This window comes from Cyprinus carpio, chromosome A12, assembly GCF_018340385.1.
Source record: "Cyprinus carpio isolate SPL01 chromosome A12, ASM1834038v1, whole genome shotgun sequence".
NCBI lineage: Eukaryota > Metazoa > Chordata > Actinopteri > Cypriniformes > Cyprinidae > Cyprinus > Cyprinus carpio.
This window is the reverse complement of record NC_056583.1, coordinates 16,317,206-16,341,570: the sequence shown is the minus strand read 5'-3', so window position 1 is coordinate 16,341,570 and position 24,365 is coordinate 16,317,206. Positions and strand designations below refer to the sequence as shown.

At 36.3% G+C, this 24,365-nt stretch overlaps 1 protein-coding gene across 6 annotated transcripts in view; it reads right to left on the bottom strand.

Annotated features, from left to right (window-relative positions):
• Positions 1 to 24,365, bottom strand: part of LOC109090510 (actin-binding LIM protein 1-like) — a 69,924-nt gene that overhangs the window by 39,602 nt on the left and 5,957 nt on the right. For 2 of the 6 annotated variants that reach the window (XM_042767825.1, XM_042767826.1), the window contains exons 1-2: positions 14,929 to 15,299; positions 2,094 to 2,228 (exon numbers count right to left, since the gene is read on the bottom strand). In XM_042767825.1, coding sequence (XP_042623759.1) covers positions 2,094 to 2,228; positions 14,929 to 15,175 — 382 coding nt within the window. In that variant the 5' untranslated portion in view covers positions 15,176 to 15,299. Of the gene's footprint in view, positions 1 to 2,093; positions 2,229 to 11,158; positions 11,444 to 14,928; positions 15,309 to 24,365 lie in introns of those variants that run through there. The other 4 variants (XM_042767824.1, XM_042767829.1, XM_042767827.1 and 1 more) reach the window with 4 other exon arrangements.

Below are 24,365 nucleotides of genomic sequence, written 5' to 3'. Positions count from 1 at the left end.
AAGAATGCATATATGTTACTGTTACACGTATGTTATATAAAATTTATGTGCACATTTTAACACTGAGTAAAAAGTTTAAAATAATAAATAATATTTTATAATAATAAAATTCGACCCATCAGGGGCGTAACAATTTGAGTGAAAAGTTGAACTGAAAAATCAACAAGAATTTCAGAATGCATTTGGTTTTTCCATCTTCTGCTTTAATTGCAGCACCACTTGAGCTGCATGAAAAATCAGATGATTATGTTCTCCAGTATCATTTTGTGAATGATCCAATGAGCATCTTGAGCTTGGAAGCAAGAATATCTGACCGTCTGTACAAAGAGTCACATTACCAATTTCATAGTAGAAATAGTGCAGAATCTAAAATATTTTAAATAAAGCATTTTTGGTAACACTTTATTATAGGGACCAATTCTCACTATTAACAAGTTCTGGTTTGAACTAGTTCTGGCCATTTTGGTATTTTTTCCATTTTTCCATTTCCATTCACATGCTTGTGAAGTAAATCTTGTGAAGTTTCCTAGACTAGCACACAAAATGCAAACAAATCCAATTGAAAAAATAAATAAAAATCCAGTCTTTAGGACTTATACCGTCCACACTGCCATTTTGTGACTGACAGTATCATCAATATCCAGTGTCCTTGCATTGGTTGCTATAGTAATGATGTCTCTGCTCATACACCCATCATGACATCTCACTGCAGGGCTGAACTCACAAAGCACTCGAGGCAATATATTAGACATTATTTTGATTCGAAATCACAGATTTGTTCTTAAACTAAAATACTGAAATAAAATAAAACATAATATAATATAATAAAATACATTTATAAATATGTATATATAATAAATAAAATTGTTGAGCAGACAGACACCAATTAAAATACTGAAATTCGTTAACTGGCAGAAAAAAAGAAACCTCATATAGTCTTTCATCTCAGTGATGACAGGGCACTCTCATTTATGACCTTGTTTGAGGTGATTAATGAGGAGCTACAAGTGAACTGCTCAGGTGAGATTAGAGAAAACCCGGAGAGACCTCAGCTTCTGAGGGCTGTTTAAAGGATTGTTGGGAACAGGAGCTTATTGACGCACTGATATTTATTGTCAAGACCCCTCATATAACGTTTTTACAGCCAGATGCAGACACCTAATGTTATGGTTGCCATGGCAATGACATTCAAACGGCTGAAGACACCGTTATCTATCAACAGGTCCTCAGTGTTTCACATACTGAAGTGCTGCACATTAATCAAGAATGCAAAAACGGACCGTTTTTCTTCTTTAAGTGCTATCTTACATGTATACGAAGGTACATTGAGCAAATGAGCACTCGCTGAGGTTTCCAGAAGGAAATGAGTTGTCTGCTCTTTGTGACTGGCAACACGCCACCACATAAACCTTACATTCTCTTATATAACCTGAGGGCCGATCTATATGGAGTGCAAAGAATGAAAATAAGCTTTTAGAGAGACAGCCAAAAACACTTCAACTAAATAAGGAAGGTCCAAACTTCATGTACAGCCATGACAGGCCTAAATAAAAAATGTGTGATGACAAACTCAAACTACTTCCTGCCAAAGCTGTCCGGCTATATCATTTCAAGAAAGACTCACCAAGCAAATTCAGTCAGATTTTCCATAATTCCTGCCAAATGATGTCCGTAAAACAGGCATGAACATAGAAGACTGGACAAGGAATGAGTGGCCCATTTAATTAAATTACAGTGGTAGTGCGGAAGGGGCATGACACAGCTTTGGACTAACTTTGGTTTCATTCATCAGGTAATGAAGTTCTGGTTTCCTCTCTACTCAACCCCACAAGCCATCTGCTTTATCAGAGCCAGCTTTGTTCGTCTTATCCTTTGGTCACATTTTTGACTTGGATGAAGCTATGACTAAATGTAATTAAATAACTTCCACAATGACGAACAGGCTAAAGTGGAATTTGGTGCTACTATATTCATCCTCCATTCTTGACCTAAGAAATGAGCTGTCAGACATTTTCACAATGTTTGCAAATAGATTAAGGTGTTCTAACAGACAGCCACTGTGTAGTAAATACCTTTGTGTAGTAAAATCTTACCTTTGCATGTGAAACATTTTATATGGAAGTGCTTGGATTGCACCCGGAGAACCTCTCCCTTGCATGGCTCCCCACACTTATAGCACTGGATGACCAGTTTTCCTGGAGGATGGTGTGGTTCCTGAGGATGGGCCACTGTCAAGGAACACAGAGACACGGATTAGCAAAGACTTCTGTTTTGGAAGTAACAAACACTGTTACACAGATAAATAGGATAGGATTATCTCATTAATGAGCATAATGCATTCACTGAGAGTAATACAATTAAATCATTAGTTAAATTACAACAGTTTTTATATGGTTTGTAATGTCCAACTACTTTTTGACAAAGCAAATGGCATGGTTATATAAAATTAAAACCTTAATTGTTTTGATAATTGGCTGCACTGTTCCTGCATTTAAGCACTGCTGCTATTTCCATAGTTGACTTTCATTAAAAAGCAATAAATATGCATGTAAATCCAGAAACGAATAAGCATGAGGCTGAACCTCAACTAGCCTTCATTACATAATGCTTGTAACTGGCTAGAAAGTGTTCCAGCAGGCCAATGTCCGCACTTTGGGCTATCACACAGTGTGTGGGTTTGAGAGGAGTGTTAGTAGGTGTTGGGAGTTTTTTTTTTTTGGAGTGATCAGCAGGACAAGCTGGGTGTCACACAGTGGTTATTTATCACAGCACACGGAGAGGTGCTCACACTCACTTACACGAGTCGTGTTGTTTAAATATCTGTACTGCTCATCACAAGTGTCATTTAGAGTTGGTACAGTTGCATAATGAAGGTCATAAATCATATGTGCTTTGCTGTTTACTAACTTAACCGCATACAGAATAATTCACCCAAAATCATTTTCATTTTTCAGTTTTGGGTGTGCACTAGTCCTTTAAAACATAAACACCACTATAAGCAGACATTAAAACTAAAGTACACTCTTCAGTTGTTTATAATCTTGATAATTACATGCACTTGAGGAGAGCAGACGTTGCACAGACAGAAATAATGAATGAGCTGTGTGCTGAGGCTCACGATACTTCAGGCAGTTTCTCTCAGTATCTGTGTTTGTGTGCTGTGTTTCACTTAAAGCCTTCCTGTGACATATTTGTTCAAGGTCATCAGGCCAAGATGGTGTCCACTCAAAGCTGCTGTTCTAAACCTGGCGGCGCTCAAATGCTAAAGTTAATTCGAACGAAAAGAGCTCTGAACCTGTCAGAGTGGCTTCTCATTAGCATGACTATGAATCATTCCTCTTATTTACGCTATCCTTCCTCCTTTTGACATTTACTACTACTCTTAAAATCACAGGAACCCGTACTCTCCTTCTATATCTCTCTCTTTCTCTCTCCAGAATGACACCTCTTCACTTTATATCTCTCTCCCCATTGGAGAGTTAACGCATGCCTCTCTAATCTAATCGTTGGCCACTTGAAAGACTTGTGCAAGATAAACATAAAGAATCTCCCTCGCACCATCATTCGCTGTTCCTTATCAGGCCATGTGCTTACATAATATAGCCATCCAAAAGCGTTTCCACTACATAAACAACTCTGGGGGCCTGTTCAAATACTGCGTGACTCCTAATCATATATTGCATGATATTTGTTTTCCTGTCACATATGCCTCATGGACTAATTAAGCTCCTATTAAATTAATTAAAAACCTATTTTCAATAACTAATATTATTTTATACATGTATACACTACATAATAATTACTATTTTTATTCGTTTTTGAATTATTTGAATGATTTTTTAGAATAGAAAAATTATTCACATTTGTTACAAGTACATAATTTTATTTAAACATCACATGAACAGCCAGTCGGTAAATAAAATGATTTAAGCCTTGCAGACCTCATGATTCCCAGAACAGAAAAATGACTCACAGTTCAGTGAGGGCATCAGTTGTGAAGTCTGATCTATTCGCTGACTGAGTGAATCTGATTGAAACGGCTAAATTACGAGGAAACTTGCATTAAAAAGAATCATTTCTAAGAGTCAGTTGAATGTGAATTGGACAGCAAGGCTCGTGCTGTTTTCATTGTTACACTGCCACGCAATCTAAAGTCATGGTCATGCTAGACTCTGATTGTGCAAAATTTCCACAGACACCTCAATGGTTGTAATATGAAGTTGAAAAAAACTAAAATAAAAAACATAGTTCAACATGAAATGCAACAAAAATGTAAACATGCAATCTACTCCACATTGCTGCAATGCTGTAATCCTGCAGATCTAAAGTTTGTTCTGAAGTTCATGCTGTGACATATCAGTCTTCTATTGGTCACACATTTTTATGTGATACAAATTTGCAGGTTCATCAGACTTGAACTTTGAATGCAGCATAATTCACATGAGCTTGCATTTCCTGTCTCCCACATTTGCACACGTATGAATGGGAGTCAATGGAACTTAAAGTGCTGTTTGACCACCCCATAAATCACAAGCATAATCAGAGTCACGTGATCAAGGCAATCACTGTTGGTTATTGCGCAATAAACAATGGAAGCCTGTTTCCGCCACGGAATAGAAAATTCTCAGAATTCTGGCTACTTTTTTCAGAATCTTGAGTTTACATCTCGCAATTTTTTTTATTTAATTATTTTTGTTTTTTCATAAACAAGCTTCCATAAAAAACACCACCACACACTATAACAATCTGCAAATGACAATCTGATGAAAGAACATTTTAAGTTTGAACGTACATAAAATTAGCTCTTATTTTAATCGCAGCATGGGAGCTCTGACATGTAGTATAAAGTATAGAAATGGACACCATCCCTTATTTTTTCTCTGCTGAAGTTGTCGTGGATGACAGGAATTCCCTTTTGTCTGGGCGAGGTGGTAAGCAAGCCACTAATCATTAACGACAAGATTCTGACAGGGTTTTGTGCTCAAGAATGTTCCTATCGGCACTTGAAACTGAAGCACAGGTTTTCTTCTCAAACTAGCCCCCTCCACCCGAGACAGCTGTTGCCATAGCAACCAGCTCTACCAGGGCGCCAACAGTATGACACCGGGAGCTCGTACGATGGAACCCCAGAGTGAAGCTGCAATGCTGACAGACAACGGCAAGCCAAGATTGAACTGTTTCTTGTTTCAATCATGCAGATGGGCTAAACTAGGAGAGTTTCCTGACACATGCTGTAACTAATACAACAGCTCACACTGTAGCTATATTAAGCAGACACACAAAAGGCAGATTTGGACACCGCTACAGTATGTGTTTTCTGCATTCAGCCAAATGCAGAGTATGCTACCTCTACTCTGTCACGCTCGACGCAGATGTGAGGGAATGTGGGCAGGTGGTGAAGAACAGCACAGCTAAACGTTGAGGCTTCCTGAAACACAAACACTATGAGCCTCATTCATGAAACATGTGCAAGACATATTAATATGTAAATTGTCTATAAAACCACCCTTAACTTGTTGCACGAAAAGAATGGTTTTATGAACATTACACAGAAATGTGATTACCTGGTTGCTCATGGATAAGATCTACAGTATAATTTAAGAACATGCTGAACAAATCTTATATCACCGTCATGCTACTGTACATGAAAAGAAATAATGGATATTCATTTTAAGATTTGTTAAAGATTACATTTAATCATATTAAATTATTAGTGTTTTTTAAAGATTCATTTTAAATTGACCTTAAAAGCAATCTGAATGTTAAAAATGGGGGCAATGAGCATGCACAAATAAATTTCCAATAAAAAATAAAATAAAAGCATTAATATTGTGAAATATTTTTACAATTTTATTTATTTCTGTGATGCAAAGCTGAATTTTCAGCAGCCATTACTCCATTCTTCAGTGTCACATGATCCTTCATTAATTATTCTAATATGCTGATTTGGTGCTCTAGAAATATTTAATATCATAATATTAAAAACAGCTGTGCTGCTTAATTTTTTTTTTTTTTTTTTTTTGAAAACTGTGATGTAATTTTTTTAGGTCTCGTTAATATATATAATGTATTCTATCAATTCTACCAATGTTAAACAGTCACTTCTGATCAATTTAATCACTTTTGATCAATTTAATCCTCCTTGAATTAAAGTATTTATCTCTTTTTAAAAAAATCAAACCAACCCTAAACTTTTGAACATTAGTGTGTATTCAGTAAACAGCTTCAGAATATGTAACAATTGAGTTTTAAAATACTCAAAGCAGTAAATCTAATATAAATAGTACTGACTCTAATTTCTGATCAACAGAACATCAATTGAATTCTATATTAATACAGCTGGTACAAATATATCTACCACAGTATAACAAAATCTCACACAGTATATTCTGTCATAGCACCCAGATCTACTGCTGCACAAAAACAAATGAAAACACTGACCCGTAACACACCCAGATACACATGAACACATTTAAAAAGTAGAGTTTAACACTAAATCATTGCAGGCTGTGTAACTGGAGAGGGTTATTCAATCCTGAGGCAAAAAAAGTATTTTGAGTTGAACTGGCATTCTGACTCAGACTAAGTGTGCATGTTTGTGTGTGAGTCAAAGTTTTACTCCTCACCACTGCCTCCAGCAGCCATTTTCAAACTACACATCCAGATATAATAAGTCCCTCCTCAAGTCAGACCATGAAGATCTAAATGTCTTTTTGTCTGAAAGATTGTTTCACCTCTGACAATTTTAGTACAGTTTAACCTTACAGCAACCTCTGTACTAATCTCAGTATTAGCTCACCTCTCAACTCAATACTTGACCCCTACTGACCTTTGCGCTCTGGCCAAATACAAACGACTGGTCAATCCTCACGTGTCAGGGTTGGACACTAAAGAGAGCTTGTTTTAGACACAGACGTGAACTGATCGCTATCTTTTGGCCACAGGTAATGTGTTCAGGATGAAATACTCATCCCTCACAATCATTTTGTATTGGATTGATATTATAGTTGTTTTGTGATGAGCATCTGGCTCCCCTTCAGTCATCATCACACCGGCCCTCACATTGCTGGCCCACTTCCAGACTCACAAGCAGGGTCTGTGGCCAAGAAGAGGAGCGAGAAAATGGAACAGTGTTGGCAGCACCTGATAAATATTGTCTCTCATGACCGCTGCCATGAATTCAGTTGACATCATAGACACAGAACACATTTCCAAATACATTTGGAATATGCATTCAGTCCCAATAGACTGAATTTACATATTTTACCTTAAATGAAATCAGCAAAATAAAATCTACAGCAGACTTACACATTTATATGTGTGATTCAACATTGCTGAATAACTGGTTGATAGTGCAGTCTTTTTAATTGCTGATTTTATTCAATTAAAAAGCAAAAAATGCAGAAAATGAATTGATTTATGGGTCACTAATGAGTATTTTCTTTAATAATGAATGCAAGTGATTAAACTTGTTATGGCATGTGAGCCAGTGAGAATTAATATAAACTCGATTGTCCTCAAATCTAATTTGCATGAGGAGGTGGATCACATTTACATCCAATTGGTGATTTACTTACATGTAATGGCACTCAAACCCCAAACTGCTTAATCATCCTGATTTAGTCATATTTACTCATTAAAAAGTGTGTGTTTGTCACCAGTGTGGTTAACTACACATAAAGCCCAGTGTATGTCTTTTTTTTTCCAATCAATGGTTGCGTAATTTACTCTTGAATTTTAAATTGCTTTTTAAAAACCTATTTTGTCAAAGTTTAGGTTGATAAATAGGTTTAAAGAGCATTTTCAACATTTTTCTGGTGAAATCCAAAAAATGTGGGCCAAAAAAAAAAAAAAGCTCAACACTGAAATTATATGTAGCAGATAAGCTGTTTATGCATGCAATGTGAATACTAGGCCTATACCCTACAATATAGGGCTGCAAAAATGGTATATGAATTCTTTTGATTCAGAACAACACATTTTTAGACCAACGGTCTTATTTAAAATCATGTGAAGCTCTGTGTGACCATTTATGGAAAGGTTATCAGAGTTATGTGCTTTTGACGTGAGTCCAACTGAGCATTCCCATTTAACCACTGATAGCACAGACAGTATTCAAGCAAATATTGAGTGAAGTTTGTATGTGTGTGTGTTTGTGGTTGAGGACACAAATTTGTATAATGACATGGATATGACATAGATATTACAATATGAAGATGGTTTATGAGGACTCTTCGCTCTCAGAAAAAAAGATACCAAAGCTGTCAATGGGGCAGTACCTTTTCCAAAGGTACACTTTTGTACCTATTAAGTTCTAATATGTGCACTTTAAATACTAATATGTACATTTAAGGTATCAAAAGGGACCCTTTTGAAAAAGCTTTTGTACCTATATTTCTGAGAGTGTTCCTGTGTTCCTGTAATTCAAAAGACTTAAAAAAACATACTAGATGTTTTTTGAAAATCTAAAAATTCTGAAAGTTTTCTGTGATAGGTTTAGGTGATAGAGGGGTAGGTTTAGGTGTAGGGTTGGGGTAGGGCGATAGAAAATACAGTTTGTACAGTATAAAAATCATCACACCTATGAAGAGTCCAGCTGTCATATACCAAATTTCATTGTTAAGTCAGGCTCACACACTTCCCAGCTGCATGCATGGAGGAAATGGACAGTCTGTAAACCTGGCACAGTGGGGAATGAGATTCCACTTGGCCAACGATAGAGTAGAATAATATTTAAATAAATTTAATGAGATGTTAAAAATAGGTATTACTAGACACTAAATTTAAAGGCCTTACTTTAGTGTCTGGCAAACAAAGATTTGATTGTTTAACATGGATGTTCTGCTTATGACATTAATAATATTTTATGAATTTATGTGTATTTTTATACATTTAAAACAATGTAATTATATTTTAAATGGCACTAATATATTAATCAATCAATTAATTAATATTAAAAATATTATATAATTTTTTTAGAATGATATGGAAGGATAATATTGAGTAATACTGTATATTCAAGTCAGAGTATAATGTGAATAGACAATATCTATTATTTTATGTGTGCATAATGTAATAAAACAATGTACAAAATAATGTATTTTACTAATATAAATTAATATAATATTTATAATAATATAGGGTTTTATAGATTTCTAAACAATGTATTTTAAATAATATTAATTTATAATTTAAAAAATTGTAGAACTGTCTGTTTTGTTTGTGTGTTAGCTTGTGGCCGGTAGCCTGTATGTTAATAAATGTTGAGGAAACTCTATGCATTAATGAACATATTATGTGCTATTTAAGCACCATGTGTATAAAAGCACTGACATACACGTGTTTGTGTGTAAATACAGGTGTGTGAGGTGGGTTTGCGGTGTGTGTTGTGCTGTGATTCACACGGGGTACGGCCTCAGCAACAGATCAGTCATCGCCCAGTTGCCATGGCTACAGCGATAGGCTAAATGCATTATTGAGTTCATTCTCTCTTAGTCTCTCTCTCTTCTCATGTCTCTTTCCCTCGCTCCCCCTCCCTCATCTTGCGCAGACCACTATTAGCTTTTACTAAAGCATGATCTACTTTTCAAAACACACGAACATCGCTGCTACGAAACATCCTTCGCCTCCGTCTCCGTCTCCGAGTAGTGACAAAGGGCTTTCTTCGGGAAACAAGCCTTTTTCCTGAGAAATCCCGAACAGGAACGCACTGTGCACTGCCTGCATTCAGTTAATAATTCAACAACCTGCTAAATTACTACATAGTGTTACACAACATCTCTGCTGGAAACTGTGCCATCTGAAGCTCCTTTTCTTGAATAACAGTTTTCTGTCCTGTTCTGGGTGTTTCTCACTGTATTGTTTTAATTAGCTGGTGTGGTCCTAAGGCCTGAGCTAACATGATAATGAAGTGTTTAAGATTCACCAGATGTTTCTGCTATAATGCGGTATCCCCCATCAGATAACATGAATCTTCTGAAGTTACTACCACTTAATATTTGCAAAGAACTCCCAGCAAAGAAGTCCTGCACAAACCAGTCAGACAGTTCTGCATATTCACACGCAACGAATAGATCTCTATAGTAATCACTGTACAGTATTTTTTATACTAGAATGTGTAAAATATGTATCAGACCACACAAATTGTGATACATAAACACAAAAGTCTATAAAACAGTCTTCTGGATAATAATAAACACACATTATGTTTGTACAGCACAATGCGCAGCCCACATGCTGAGCAGTGATTTAGTGGTAAAGTAATCCAACCCAAGACAAACACACACATTAGCATTACATTAACTGCAAGCTTCAAAAGCACAAATAAATACAAAAACACAAGCTTTCTCATTCTGACACCACTATGTGGTCGACCAACATGAGCTTTTTAATGTCTGATGCCAACATAAGTATCTAGAGAGCAAGGTGGCTCATATCCGACGTTATGCCGATACAATAATAAAATCAAATGATAGCAAATAACACATTATGCCTATTTTACACAATATAAACTAGAAATTACCTAAAATATTTGAAAACAGAAAATGCACAAAATCTATTGTTTTACACTTAAATTACACAATATATACTCAAAATGAATTATAAAAAATGTTTTACACTTAATTTACACATTATAAAAAGGTGCACTATCCATTGTTTTTTTATTAGTTTATACAAAATATATTCAAAATAATTAAAAAAAAACTGAAAACAGTAAACATGCACTATACTCTGAATTTTACAGCTATTTTACACAATATATATACTTAAAAATAATAATAAAAACTTGACAACAGTAAATTCAGTAAATTCAAATTAAGTTTCATTTAATTTACACGATTAAAAAAGTAAACAAAAATGCACACTATCCATTGACAACATTGTCGGTAGATTTCCAAACTAATAATATTTGGAATATTACTTTCTGTGGGAAATCATTCATGCACAGTTATCGATAATCTCGATATATCACTAGTACCATTATGTTCCATTCCGCAGTATCTCATTCATTTTCTCACACTGCAATCCTTCTAAAGCAACAAACTGTCCTCCCTACATCCAGCACGCACACAAATCTCCCACACGCTGGCCTGGTTTTCTCCCTGTGCATGAGCTCTCTCTCCTGGTCCCCACCCAGTGCTATGCAATGCCATGCTACCTTTCTCCTTCACCATGACCATTGGCTCCTCAGTGTCTGCTGGGGCTCTGCTGAGGAGGATCAGAGGAAGAGAGCTGCTTCTTCCTGCCTGCTTTCTTCCTTGGGTTCTCCTGCTTTATTCTCCCACTGAATCCAAATGTGAGGAGACGACGGAAGAGAGAGCAAGAGAGAGCAAGAGAGAGAAAGAGAGCGAGAGAGCAAGGCAACAGCAAGATGACAGCAGAGGAACGGACAGAAAGAGCTTGCACTCTCAAACTAAGCAGCCGCTCAGCAACTGCTGGCTTGGTCTTCGTTTCTCAAGCAGACCCCCCCCCCCCTCCACTCCTCATACACATGCATATGTGTGTGTGTGCTTGTGGACTCTGCCCTGGCTCTTCTGAAATAACCAGGTTGCAGCTGCCATGTGTGACAAATGCAGATTCCACAGCCATAATCCCTCCCAGTTTGAGACACCACCTTAAATTCTTCAAACAGAGATTGAGGTGATGGACAATGGGCACATGTGACTTGGTTTAATATACTGCATATTTCTATCCCTTTCTGTTCTCTCACTCTCTCACAAGCACACACACATACTGTCTCCCTCCCATTGTTCATCACATGCTCTGATTAGCTGTGTTTACTTCAGTGAAGTGCTGACTGCTGCTTTTAAAACTCAAACCTGTTTGTTGTGGAAGAATTAGCTGGAAAATAACTCGCTGTCATTGACCCGCGTATGTATGAGATAAAACAGTTCCTGGACTTTTTGGATCAGCTAGTTTCTCTCCAGACTATCCAAGCGTCATGGCTTTTGATTATAGGATTACTAGGCCGACAATTGAATTGGGGAGTTTACTGAGAGGCGTTATTATTAATATTCACACCAGTGCAGTGGCGTCACAAGGTGCAACGTGTGCTGAGTGAATGGGGCTGCTGTGAGTAATTACCAAGAAGTCTTGGTACTCACAGAAAAGAGGTGGTACCTGTATACACTTATTTAATTCAATATTTTGTATGAGACTGAGACATACAGTTCTAAAGTTTGGGGTCTGTAAGATTTATTTATGTTTTTGAAAATCTCATATGCTCGCCATTGCTGCATTTATTTGATCAAAATACAAAGTAAAAACAGTAATACTGTGAAATCTTAGTACAGTGTAAAGAGGATGTTGTTTGCATATAAATGTGTCTTAGCAGTGTGTGGACACAACCACCCTACAATGATAAAAATCCAAGCCATTTTGATTTTCTGAGCAGTATGATGTCATACTGCTCAGGCCCCGCCCATGACGGCTGACAGACTGTCCAGTATTAGCATATTTCCGCCTTGGCCAGTTGTATGCTGTGCGCCATTGTTTTCTATTTTAACATACTTTAAATGTCATTTATTCTTATGATGACAAAGCTGAATTTTCAGCAGCCATTTCTTCAGTGTTTCATGATTCTTCAGAAATCATTCCAATATGCTGATTTGCTGTTCAAAAAACACTTATTTTTATTATCAAATATTTAATGGTTTGGCTGCTAAATTTTTTTTATGGAAACTCCAGGATTCTTTGAGATATAAAAACTTCAGAAGAACAGCATCTCTTTTGATCAATTTATCGTGTTCTTACTTAATACATTTTTGTATTATTATTTAAATCTTACTGACCCTGAAACTTTTGAATCTACACAATCTGGGAAATAAACTATGTAAAGTGTGGCTGTAAGCCATGATTTCCATCACAAACAACAAGATCAGCTTTAAATGAAATGACGTGTACTGTGTGAAGAAAACAATTAAAAAGGTATACATCACTTACATAAGTGTCATAAATATATATATATATATATATGTGTGTGTGTGTGTGTGTGTGTGTGTGTGTGTGTCTGTGTTGATATGGTTAAAGGAGATGAGCTTAATTAAAAATAAGTGGAGGATGTGTGTGAGAAAGAGACAGAGGGTGTCAGCATGGGAAGGCCACAGACAGCAGGTGTTGGATAAATAGAGGAACTTCAAGTCTATATCATTAGAAAGAAGAAAACAGCTGAACCTTTTGTCAACAAGTAAGAGAAAAAAGAAGGTTCTGAGCCAAAGTGACAAAAATATTGCTAGACCATTGTAATTATTCTCTATTTACAGTATATGTAACCACAAAATGCTACTACTAATATTTTGAGAATGCTTTAATGCTTTTTTCAGAATTCATTTCTTATATCTCTGACATTCTAAAACACAAGACAGCGAATAGAAGTGAGTAACAGTTTTTGAACCATATAGCTATGATGTTCTGAGGGGTTTTAGTGTTACTGTGGTGGCTAACATGTTCTGGATGGTTGCTAGGGTGTTTCAGTGCCCTTACTGGGCAAAAAAGTGATTTTTCTGACCCATTTTGTCCAAAAACCCCAAACCCTTACAATTTCTAGAGTACAGTACTGTTATGGAAAAGCAGCACATGTGGAACAGCGGAATAACAGTATGATATCTTTGGCTTCAGGGTATCTCTGACTTCCCCTTCCTGGAGGGCTACACGATGGGGATCCACACTTGCCTTGGTCGTAAATGATTGACTGGTTCACTGGAGCTATAATTACTGTATGGACTGGTTTCCTACTAGTTCCTTAGGCAATCGTGGCCTAATGGTTAGAGAGTTGGACTTATAGCTTAAAGGTTGTGGGTTAGAGTCTCAGTACCGGCAGGGATTGTAGGTGGGAGGAGTGAATCTACAGTGCTCTCTTCCACCCTCAATAATACCATGACTAAGGTGAGGCCCTTGAGCAAGACACTGAACCCCCAACTGCCCCGGGTGTGTGTCTGCTCACATACTATCAAGAACAGATTTATATACATTGTAGAAAAAACTGTTGAGAAAACATGGCTCTAACAAAGGTATTGCAGGTTAAATTATGTGTTCCAGATATAAACGCGCACAAAAAAAAATATGTGTGCTAAGACACAAGTTATGTCCAAAGACAGTATGAATAAATATTTCTGTTTGTTACTCCAGGATGCAATGACAAACACACTGAAAACTACATTATAAAACATTTACAATACCAGTAAATGGTATTTTACAGGGTAAGGATGAGTGATTGTAAAAAAATAAATAAATAAGTGACCACAGCGGACTAATGGAAGGATTTATCAGGAATGTGTCCACTATTTCAGCCTTAATCTTGCCAGCGGGATAGTGCTGTGAGTCAGCTCAGACTTTAGATTAGCCTCACATCCCACTGCCTTATAAACACAAATGCCAGCATCTTTGTTTATCTCCTCAATTATTTTGTAATACGTTACATTTTTGGCTATCTTCTTTTCAGAAAAAGTTCTGCCCCTGTACAGATATCACGTGTGTCACTATGACTTGGAACTGCTGCTATGCTATAATCTAAAATACTCCTTGAATAAAATTATAATACAAAGGCTCATTTTGGAAATTACAGAAGTATTTTAACTAATTTCACTTAATTTTCACTTTAAATATATATATATATTTAAAAACAGTGGGGATTAAAAAAAAGCTTTAAAAACTTTTCTGCAGTGTCTTAAATGACTACTTAAATTATTTTAATTTTATTTTACTTTCCATATTTATATTTATATTTTGTGCATATAAGAAAATTAATCCTGACATTTGTTATTATTTCAAGGCTATTCGATGACTGAATAAAAACTTGTTTGACAAAAAAACTATATTTCTACACAGCTGTACAATATCACAGACAATCGCATAATAGAAATATTATATGATAGCAAACAAGTGTCTAGCAAGAGTCTAGCATCTCTCCTACTCTCTGTCCTCCCTTACCGGATCCCATGTCAGGAGGTGCCATTTTCTCCAGGATAATATACTCATTGGGGTTAAGGAAGGGCAGCTGCTCCATCATGGACTGTTTGGGAATGAGGTAGAGCACCTCAGCCACGTTCCCATCTTCGATAATGGACATTCTCCGAACAGAGTTCTTGCGTTTTACCCGGTCCAGCACCACAGATTCGTCACTGCGGCCGGAGCCGCACAGTTTGCCAAAGCTGTTAAGATTGGGTAAGTTGGGCATGGCAAGACCCTCTATCCAATGCGGCACTCAGCAGAATGAAACTTGAGGAGATACCATATAAGATATACAGAAAACTCGCCCGGTAACACAATAGTGAGTTACTGCTGAACCCCAAGTACAAGATTAAATGTCCAGATCACAGGGGTTTATTTGTGTTGTTGGTGAAGCACCACTGAGCCCCTCCTGTGAGCTCCTTCCCGGTTTACTTAAGCAGATTACAGCCAATGTATTTTTAGTGATTATCTTCAGTGGAATGGAAAAAGAGCACCTGCATGGCACAGTCCAAGTCATGACTTTATGATCAGACACAATGCGGATAAAAGTTGCAATATTAAAAACAGATGCATCCCGGCCTAATGCTCTGTGATTGAATCCATCTTCTAGAAGATTATAAAGTTTTACATTGAATGGTATTGCATCCGTATATTGCAGGTTAAATCGTATTAAAATCAAATCATGTGACTTGCTTTCACTGAGTCTTTTACATAATACAACATCCTTATACTGGACATACTAGAAAATAAAGCACATACAATAATGCATGGGCTTGATTAAATTGACATTTCTAATTAAAATAAAGATCCTCTCTCTAACCAAAAGCGCTTCCATCTGCGCTTGTAAACCCACGCTGAACAAGCATCCGCATTTAAACCGGCTTGTCATCAAAGCTACTGAAGGGAACCTTGTCTGTGGTAGTTTTAGAATCATAAACCCTGCTTCCGTGTCTCATACGTACTGAGACACTGATACCATTTACGTACACATTTATGTTTACGCCAATTATTTGAAAAGCCATAAAGTGGTATCTCCTCGGTTACTGTCAGAGATATGATACTGTAGCTGTTATATTAAAATGCCAATTTTCATTGAGGTCGTTACAACGACCATTTATTCAAATGATCACATAAGCAGAAAGTGTGCGATACTTGTTTGTTCAATACACTATGTTTATGACTCCTATTTCTTTCTCAAACATGCACAACACAGCAATGAAACACTTAAAACACAGTTACACACACTTGGCATAAGAGTAATATACACACTAAAGGGACAGTTCACTCAAAAAAAAAATCATTCTTTTTTTTATTCTCATTTTTTCTTCTTAGGAATATAAAAGGTGATATTTTGAAGAAATAAGAACAGAATGAGAATAACAGGGGTGTCTTAGTGTCTGTTAGCTTTGGAGTCATTTATATGTAAGTACAACCCTAATTTTAGCAGATATACACATTTATATTCAGTCTTCAGAGTATATTATTAAATATATTAAAAGTACCATTCATAGACACACATTAATGTCAGCACATCAATAAAAGAGCAATGCACTGCCACTGACTGAGTCATTCATATTAAGAGTCATTCATATTCACACGAACAGTTACTCAAACTGTTCATAAGTAATGTTACAGTGCACTATTCCTGAATTAAAATAGGTTATGCATTCTTTCACACATATTTTGTCTTAGATGCTGCAAAAACTCATGCCATTCAACATTCAGGACTCAAACATCCTTTTTTAATAGAATATACATCAACACAGAAAAGAAAGCTGATACACCACATGGAGGTACAATTCACACCAATGAAAATTCTGTCATAATTTACTCATCCTCAAGTTGTTCCAAACTTTCTTAACAAAAAATAAGGTTTTTGGAAGAACCTTTTTTTTTGTTCATACAATGAAAGGCAATGTGGTCCAAAACATCACTGGACCCCAATGACTTTTACAGAGCCCCTAATGAGACATGGTGATGAAATATGGAGCAAAACTTTTGCATTCACTTGTAAATTTATAAAACAACAACAACAAAATATTGCATACACTCACAAAAGCACTGAAGTATCATTTTCAATCCCATCTCATTTTTTCCCATTAACATGTAGCTATATTTTTTTCATATCTTCTTTTGTTTTTCCAGAGAAAAAATTTATTAGTGCAGGTTTTAGAATGCCAATGGGGTGAGTAAATGATGAAAAAATATGCATTTATTTATTATTTTGTAGTTAAGTGGTTTAGAATTTTACAATTCTTTAGAATACTTTAAAAGTTCTTAACATTGGAAAATGACCATTTCAGTTGCGTAAGAAAGATTACAACAGATTTTACTCACTTGAAAAAACTGACTCCTTTCAATCATGACAACTCACAGAATAGTTTTAACATGCTAACGGATATGATAATGTTAATATATTTGGTCTAGACAAACTAGATCTGGTATGCATGCTGCTGCTGCATGTAAGATGCTACTGCTGCATAAATAGCCATACGTAAATCCGGTAGCAGATCTAGACAGGTGGAGCTGGGGGAGGAGGAGGGTTTAAGAAGAACTCTGATGGCACACTGCAGGACCAGTGTACAATGCACATCCAGCAGAGGCCAATCAGCTTATGCCATGTATAAATGATGTGATTGCTAGCAGATTGCATGTAAAGAACCTATCAGCCTGCACCATCTAGAGTTTCATGACTGAACTAGATATCTGATTCACACACTAGGATGATTTCACAGCAGTTACATAAATCAGCACTCTGGATTAAATGTAACATTACTCAGATGCTAGTCGAAGACACTGAGGAATTACAACAAGACATCCTGAGCGTCTTCATGTGATGCGTCACTTCATTCTTATTTCTGTGACAGCTCACTTTTCACTTAGAGCTTTTCATCGAAATCTCCTCACCTGTCTGTGTCCTTGTGCATTAAGATAATGACTATGACATTACAGATGCATACAGCTCACAAGCCTTGTATGATCCAGGTGGAGGTTATGTGAGCAAGGAGACAATGTAATATATAATCACTGTTAATGACAGGCCAACTATGTCTCCTTCCAGATGGGCTTATGGGAGAGTCGTGTATGCATAATCACCACTTTAGCCTCAGGGAGATGACTAGAGTCTACCTACTGTGGGCCAAAAAGCATTTGTCAGCTGTGCTAGAGCACACTACATAGATGCATGAGCACAGAAACAATCTGCAAAGTGTCTGTTGAGGCACTTTAAAAGTGCAATGTGTAATTTCTGCAAGACTAGCAGCGATGATTAGGCCTACTGTATCTCACAGAAAGTTCAGGGGCAAATGTAGAAATGTCTAGACTCTACACCTATCTACGCTGTCTCAGCTTGATAGACAAAACAATTTAAAGCACTTAACTTAACTAAAATCTGTTGTGAAGCCCATTAAAAAAAGTAGAACCCAAAATATTAGCAGTGCACTATTCAAGCTAAATTAAATTTCCATCATTTGAGTATATGAATCCCTTCATGTTACAAGCATTCAAATGCTGGAAATGCCTCACATGACAGAGCAGAGAGGCAGATTAAGTCCTGCTGACATTTCAGTGTTGTCATTCACTCTGTGGCTGTGCTGAACAACACCACAGAGTATCCATTACCTCTGTCACACCCTTCACAGTCCCCAACATGAAGGTTAAACCAATACACAGTGATGAGACAAATGTGGGTGAGAGGTGAAGAAATGAATGCTAAACTGTATTTATTCACATCTTGTTTTTCCTTTATTCTTAGGTATTTTAATAGAGTTTTGCTTGCAATCTACAGCACAGGTGCCTTTAACAAGTCAGTCATCCTGTAGACCCCAATGTAAATGTATATGTATGTATGTATGTACACGTGTGTGTGTGTGTGTGTGTGTGTGTGTGTGTGTGTGTGTGTGTGTGTGTGTGTATATATATATATATATATATATATATATATATATATTCTGTAACAACTTTGATTAATAACATTTATTAAAAAGAAATTACAGCATATGCATATTATAATATATCAAAAAGTTTTTTTATATATTTTAATTATACATAATAATATGTAAATGATATGTTTTTTGTTGTTGTTGTTGTTTTGTTTTTTGTAAATATTTACTGCAACAGTTCCATTTTAGAGCCCCAGGGGACAGTAGAGAGCATCCAGGTAGACAGAGGAAGAAAAAAGGCAATGGGATCTTCTTGACATACATCAGTATTTAAACCTAAATTCCACTAAACCTGAAACACTACCAACTGTGCCCTAACTAAGACTAATTTTACATTTTAATGTAGATATATTAATAACAGCTCTCTTACAGAGACAGATTTAGTTAACCAGGGCCAAAGAGCACCATCTACTGTCCAATACATTCAAATGACCCTGAGAAGCAGCAACATGAGGTGGGTTAGACAAGAATAAAGCAGCAAGGTAATCATCAAGCATACTGACAACAGTTAGGTTGGAACAGTAGGTAAAAGTATTGGAACAGTAGGTAAAAGTATTCTGGATTCTCTGACGGTATATGAAGCCACTGCTGAAAACGTATATGATGTGTGATGTAACATTTTCTCCTTTGTCCCCCCATGGCCTATTACACATATGTTATGATCCAGGCAAGGTCAACACAATCTGACCAGAGAAGTGCTCAGGGGCTTGTCCACATACTTAGAAGCTGAAATTCCTTAATATTGCTACCAGGACTTCCATCCATCTTGCCATTCTTAAACTTGACCAATCGAGCTGTTGCGGAAAGGATGTGTTATCCATGGACTGGCAAAGCTCATGATGGGACATAATACTGGATCTGCTCCGGCTCTTTTTGGAGGAACGTTATTAAACCAACCATGCATGGTTTAATAACCTTCCTCCAAAACATCAAACAATACTCCCTTTCATCGCCATTCGGGCCCACGTCTCATTGCATAACATTTCTCTATGTGGCGGATAGAATTTCTCATGGCAAGAGTGAATCACTTCATAGATGAATGTAGGAAATGTAAAGAGCATCATGATGAGGAACCCTGACATTTTATAACATCCATTTACAATGCATCAAGATTTCAATCTCTCCCATTTTGAGTCTGAAGTATAATCATCAAAATCATCAGATGGACAAGTGTAGCACTATGACTATTTTAATGGCTGTACAATGTAAACATCACAAAGTATGTACAAATATTAATATGGTAGGGGAAGATAGGGGAGGATGACACTCTTAACTGTAACATATATAGATTTAGATTTGATGATGCATTAGCCAATGTGTTATAAATAATAGCTATTAAATATAAACATTTACTAATTTACTTGTTAATTTACCAGTACAGTAATTTAGTGTATTGGGGTAAAATAGATCCCTACCTGGGGCAATAATGTAAAGTATAATTAATTTTAAATGTAGATACATTGCCTTGGTTCTTCCAAAAACCTTCTTTTGTGTTAATATGTACATTTAAAAAATGTCACCGATCACTATTTTTAAGAGGCACAAAATGAATACAATTTATCTCAAAACTGTTCTGACTGATATTCAGATGAAATTACAAAATTAAGAAGAATATAGCCATTTATTAAATGTGTTGAGATGATATTTTGTGTGGTCAAGAGAAAAAAATAAAGTGGGCATTTTACCCCATCTGACCTTAGTCCTTACTATATGCAAGTTATTGTGGGCTCAGTTTTGTGGAACACGACAGTTTTGAATAACTGCTCCATTTCCATAACCACCAAGGGGTCCTTGGTGTAAAAATGGCTGAAGCCTCAGGTCAACACTGAAAATGTATATAAAGTAATAGTCAGTGAAATTTTAGTTACGTTTTGCTCCCCCTAGCTGCACAACTGAAAACATGTTACACATGAAACCCAGGGCCAAAAATACAGCAAATCTAATCCAATCAAACACAGTCCACTGCACACCATGGCAATTACCAGCTCAAGATCCACTTCAGAGTTTGAAGTATAAGCATGCACACCATGAAAATGACATGCATGTGCTGCCAGTGCAGTTTTCATACTGTAAACCCAATGTTGTCATAAACTTAACATTTAGATGCCAGTAATAAACAGCGTGTCTTATTGTAATTTGACAACTTAAGTGATCCAGAGTAGAAAAATATTCAAATACCACTCTGGTTTGTGTCTCAGATATAACAAATAAAGTTGAAAACTCAAAATCCTTGGAGTGTCTCTGTCTCTGTTTTTTCTGGCTGTGCTGTGTGACCCTAATTCAACATCCCTGAAGGTATTTCACTCCAAAAGAATTGCATTAGCTATTACAACCATGAGTGCAAAAATGTAAGAGATATGTTCATCTTTGTTGAGAAATCTAGAACAAGATGCTTTTGATATTTTATGACATGGAGCTGGACGTGTTTCTTCACACTTTTAAACGACCGCATCCCTGCTTTGTTTCTCAAACACAGGTTTGCAAACAGATGCATGCTCTCCAGGAGCAATAAAGTTAAAGTGTTATGTGTGGCTCCACCCATTGGCTATCAAGACTCTGATACTGATTAAACTCATCGTCAATTGCCCTGTAACACCGCAAAGTAGGCATGTGTCACATCTGTTCCAGGGTTCAGAATGTAAAAACACACACTCTGATGAACACCCACAGAGAGAGACTGTGAGAAAGAGGAAGAAAAAGAGAGTCTTATCCACCTTCTGCTAAATGGTTACACTTGAGAGAATATTGTAACAACAAAACCTCCTGCTTTTAGTCTTCAGCAACTGCTCCGTCAGTGCTCATTGGATTCACTTGAAGAGGAAATGTTGGGGAAATTCTTTCACAATGTCGTAATCCTTTCCAGAGGTTTTATTTTTTTTCTATTTTTTTTTCCCCTCTGTATTTTATGTGAGGCTGGTTTGAGTTATATTCCCGGCGATTATAGTCTACTGTGCAAACAGACCAGCCCACGGTTTCAGATGGTGCTCAGAAACATCGTGGGGGTGTTTATTTGTTTGGACGACCTTCAAACCTTTATCAAACATCAGAATCAAACCTTAAGAGCCCTCCCAGCCCTTAAGAGAGTCCCATTACAGACTCAAAAGCACCAGAGCAAATAGCACCAAAATCTCTGGAGACTGAGAACAAAGTGAAAGCAAGCAAGACAAAAATAAATCTAACCCTGTGTCCTAACCAGGTGTGAGACCACAAGCAACAAGCACTGCATGTGAAAAGGCTGCATAACACAGCCAGTCTGAACATATTTGCTGATAAATGTTACAGTATGTGGAGGAGGATTATGAACTACTAGTGAGATTGTACTGTATGCGAGGCTCCCCAGAACAACACAGGGATAGTCTGTCACTCATGGAGGGTCTTTCCAATTATCCAATTAATATTAATTAAAAATAATGTTGTAAATTGATAAATCACTTAAAAATACAATGAAATGAGTAAATATACATATTTAAACTTGTTTAATTTAATTCAAATTTATTAAATTGATAATAAACAAGACAAGCATTTTAAAGCATTAATTTTTTAATTAATTTGCAAACTGCTTTTCTTAAATCTTTTGGCAAATGCCAACTGAGTTAAAAAAAATATTTATTACTTATCGTTACATTTAACTAAATTTAAAACTTGAGTCTTAAATACGTCTATTTCTTTGTCACTTTGAAAAGTGATTTATTCAAATACATTTTTATTTTTGAACAAATACATTGATAATTGATTTCTTTATTTTAATTTTAAATAGCACTTAAAAAGTGCTATTTGCAACTGGTTAGGACAAAATTTATGGAAAAATAGCTTTTTATTTTATTGCTTCGTGCCCGGTTAGGAGGACACTGTATAAAAGCATCTAATTGTGTCTGAAATACGTCTTAACACTGGAGCATTAAAAGCTCTGAATGGGTTCATAACTCAAAAATCTATTTGCTGATGCACCATTTAGTATGTCGCTGCAAGAAGCAGTTTTTATAAAATAAGTGACCGCAAAATATGATGTGCAGTGACTGGATATACTGTAAGAAGAGTGTGACAGGGAAAGAAAGCTCTCTCAGGGTCTAATCACACAAAGAGATTGTATGTTAGCAGCAGCTCTGCAGTGATGTCAGGTAGCCATTGGCGACGGCCTTGTCATATGCACAGCACTATTCATTTGGCATCATGCTCCCTTTCACTAATGTAAGCATACTGTAACTAAAAAGCATCTATATGTATGTGTAAATGTATGTATATATATATAAATACATATACACACATACACACTGGCGTGTGTGAAGTATTATTTATGAAATATTCTGAAATATTTTAGCAATGTAAAATAACTGTTTCTATTTGAATATATTTTAAAACATAATTTATGCTTGTGATGGCCAAGCAGAATTTTAAGAAGCCATTACAGTCACATGATTTTTCAGAAATCATTCTAATATGCTGATTTGCTGCTCAAGAATAATTGTATTATAATTCTTATTATTATCAATGTTGAAAACGGTTGTGCTACTTAATATTTTGGTGGAAACAATGATACACTGCCATTCAAATGTTTGGAATAAGAAAGATAAAAAAATATATATTAATAATATTTTTTCTTAAAGCAAGGGTGCATTAAACTATATATTCTATGTTTTCTTCAATGAAATTGAATGCATTTGAAAATCATATAAAAAATAAATAAAGTTCATGTTAACTTCCCAGGCCAGTTTAAATAGCTATATTGTTTATGGTTTCTTCATTAAAAATATAAATAAAATAAATAAAAATCATGTGGATGAAGGATGAAAAAGAGAGAGAAAATGGTCAACTAAAATATGATAAAAAAAAACCTTAACATTCAAATATAACCCTTTTACAAAAGCCCTGACAGAGTCATGTCAGTGTGCATCATTCAGGCAGGCCTGATCATTCTCTGAGCTGGAGGGGGCTTTAAAATAACACATTCAGATACTGCAAGCAAGCTAAAATGCCTTGACAAATGCTCCACATATCTTAAATTTGACTTTGAGAGATTCCCCTAAGCATCAGTTGTGGTATCAAAAGGTCAGTTTCTATATCCCGTGGGTTGACAGAAAGCTGGGTAAACATGAGAGCCCAACAAAGTGTTAAAAACACACAGGGCACTGGCCTGGGGAACCAAACGGATGCTACTCCTTCGGTAATGTCTGATACTACATCTGCTGCTCCTGAGCCATGGTCTGGAGAGCTATTATTAATGCAACTGTGCCCTGCTAAGATGTAATTAATGTGATTGCTTCTGCTCTACTGCAGGTGGTCTTCTTGAATGCAGCAATTAAGCCCTTATACCGCTGTGACCTTGTAGAAGACCCACAAACCCACTGCCAGGAAAACTGCAAATATTGCTCCCACAATATTGCTCAAAGTTGGCCAGATCCTTCCATTCTAATCGGATTCTGTTTTCAGTTTATGATAAATGGATGTCCATGCATCAGTATTCATAAGTAGGTCAAT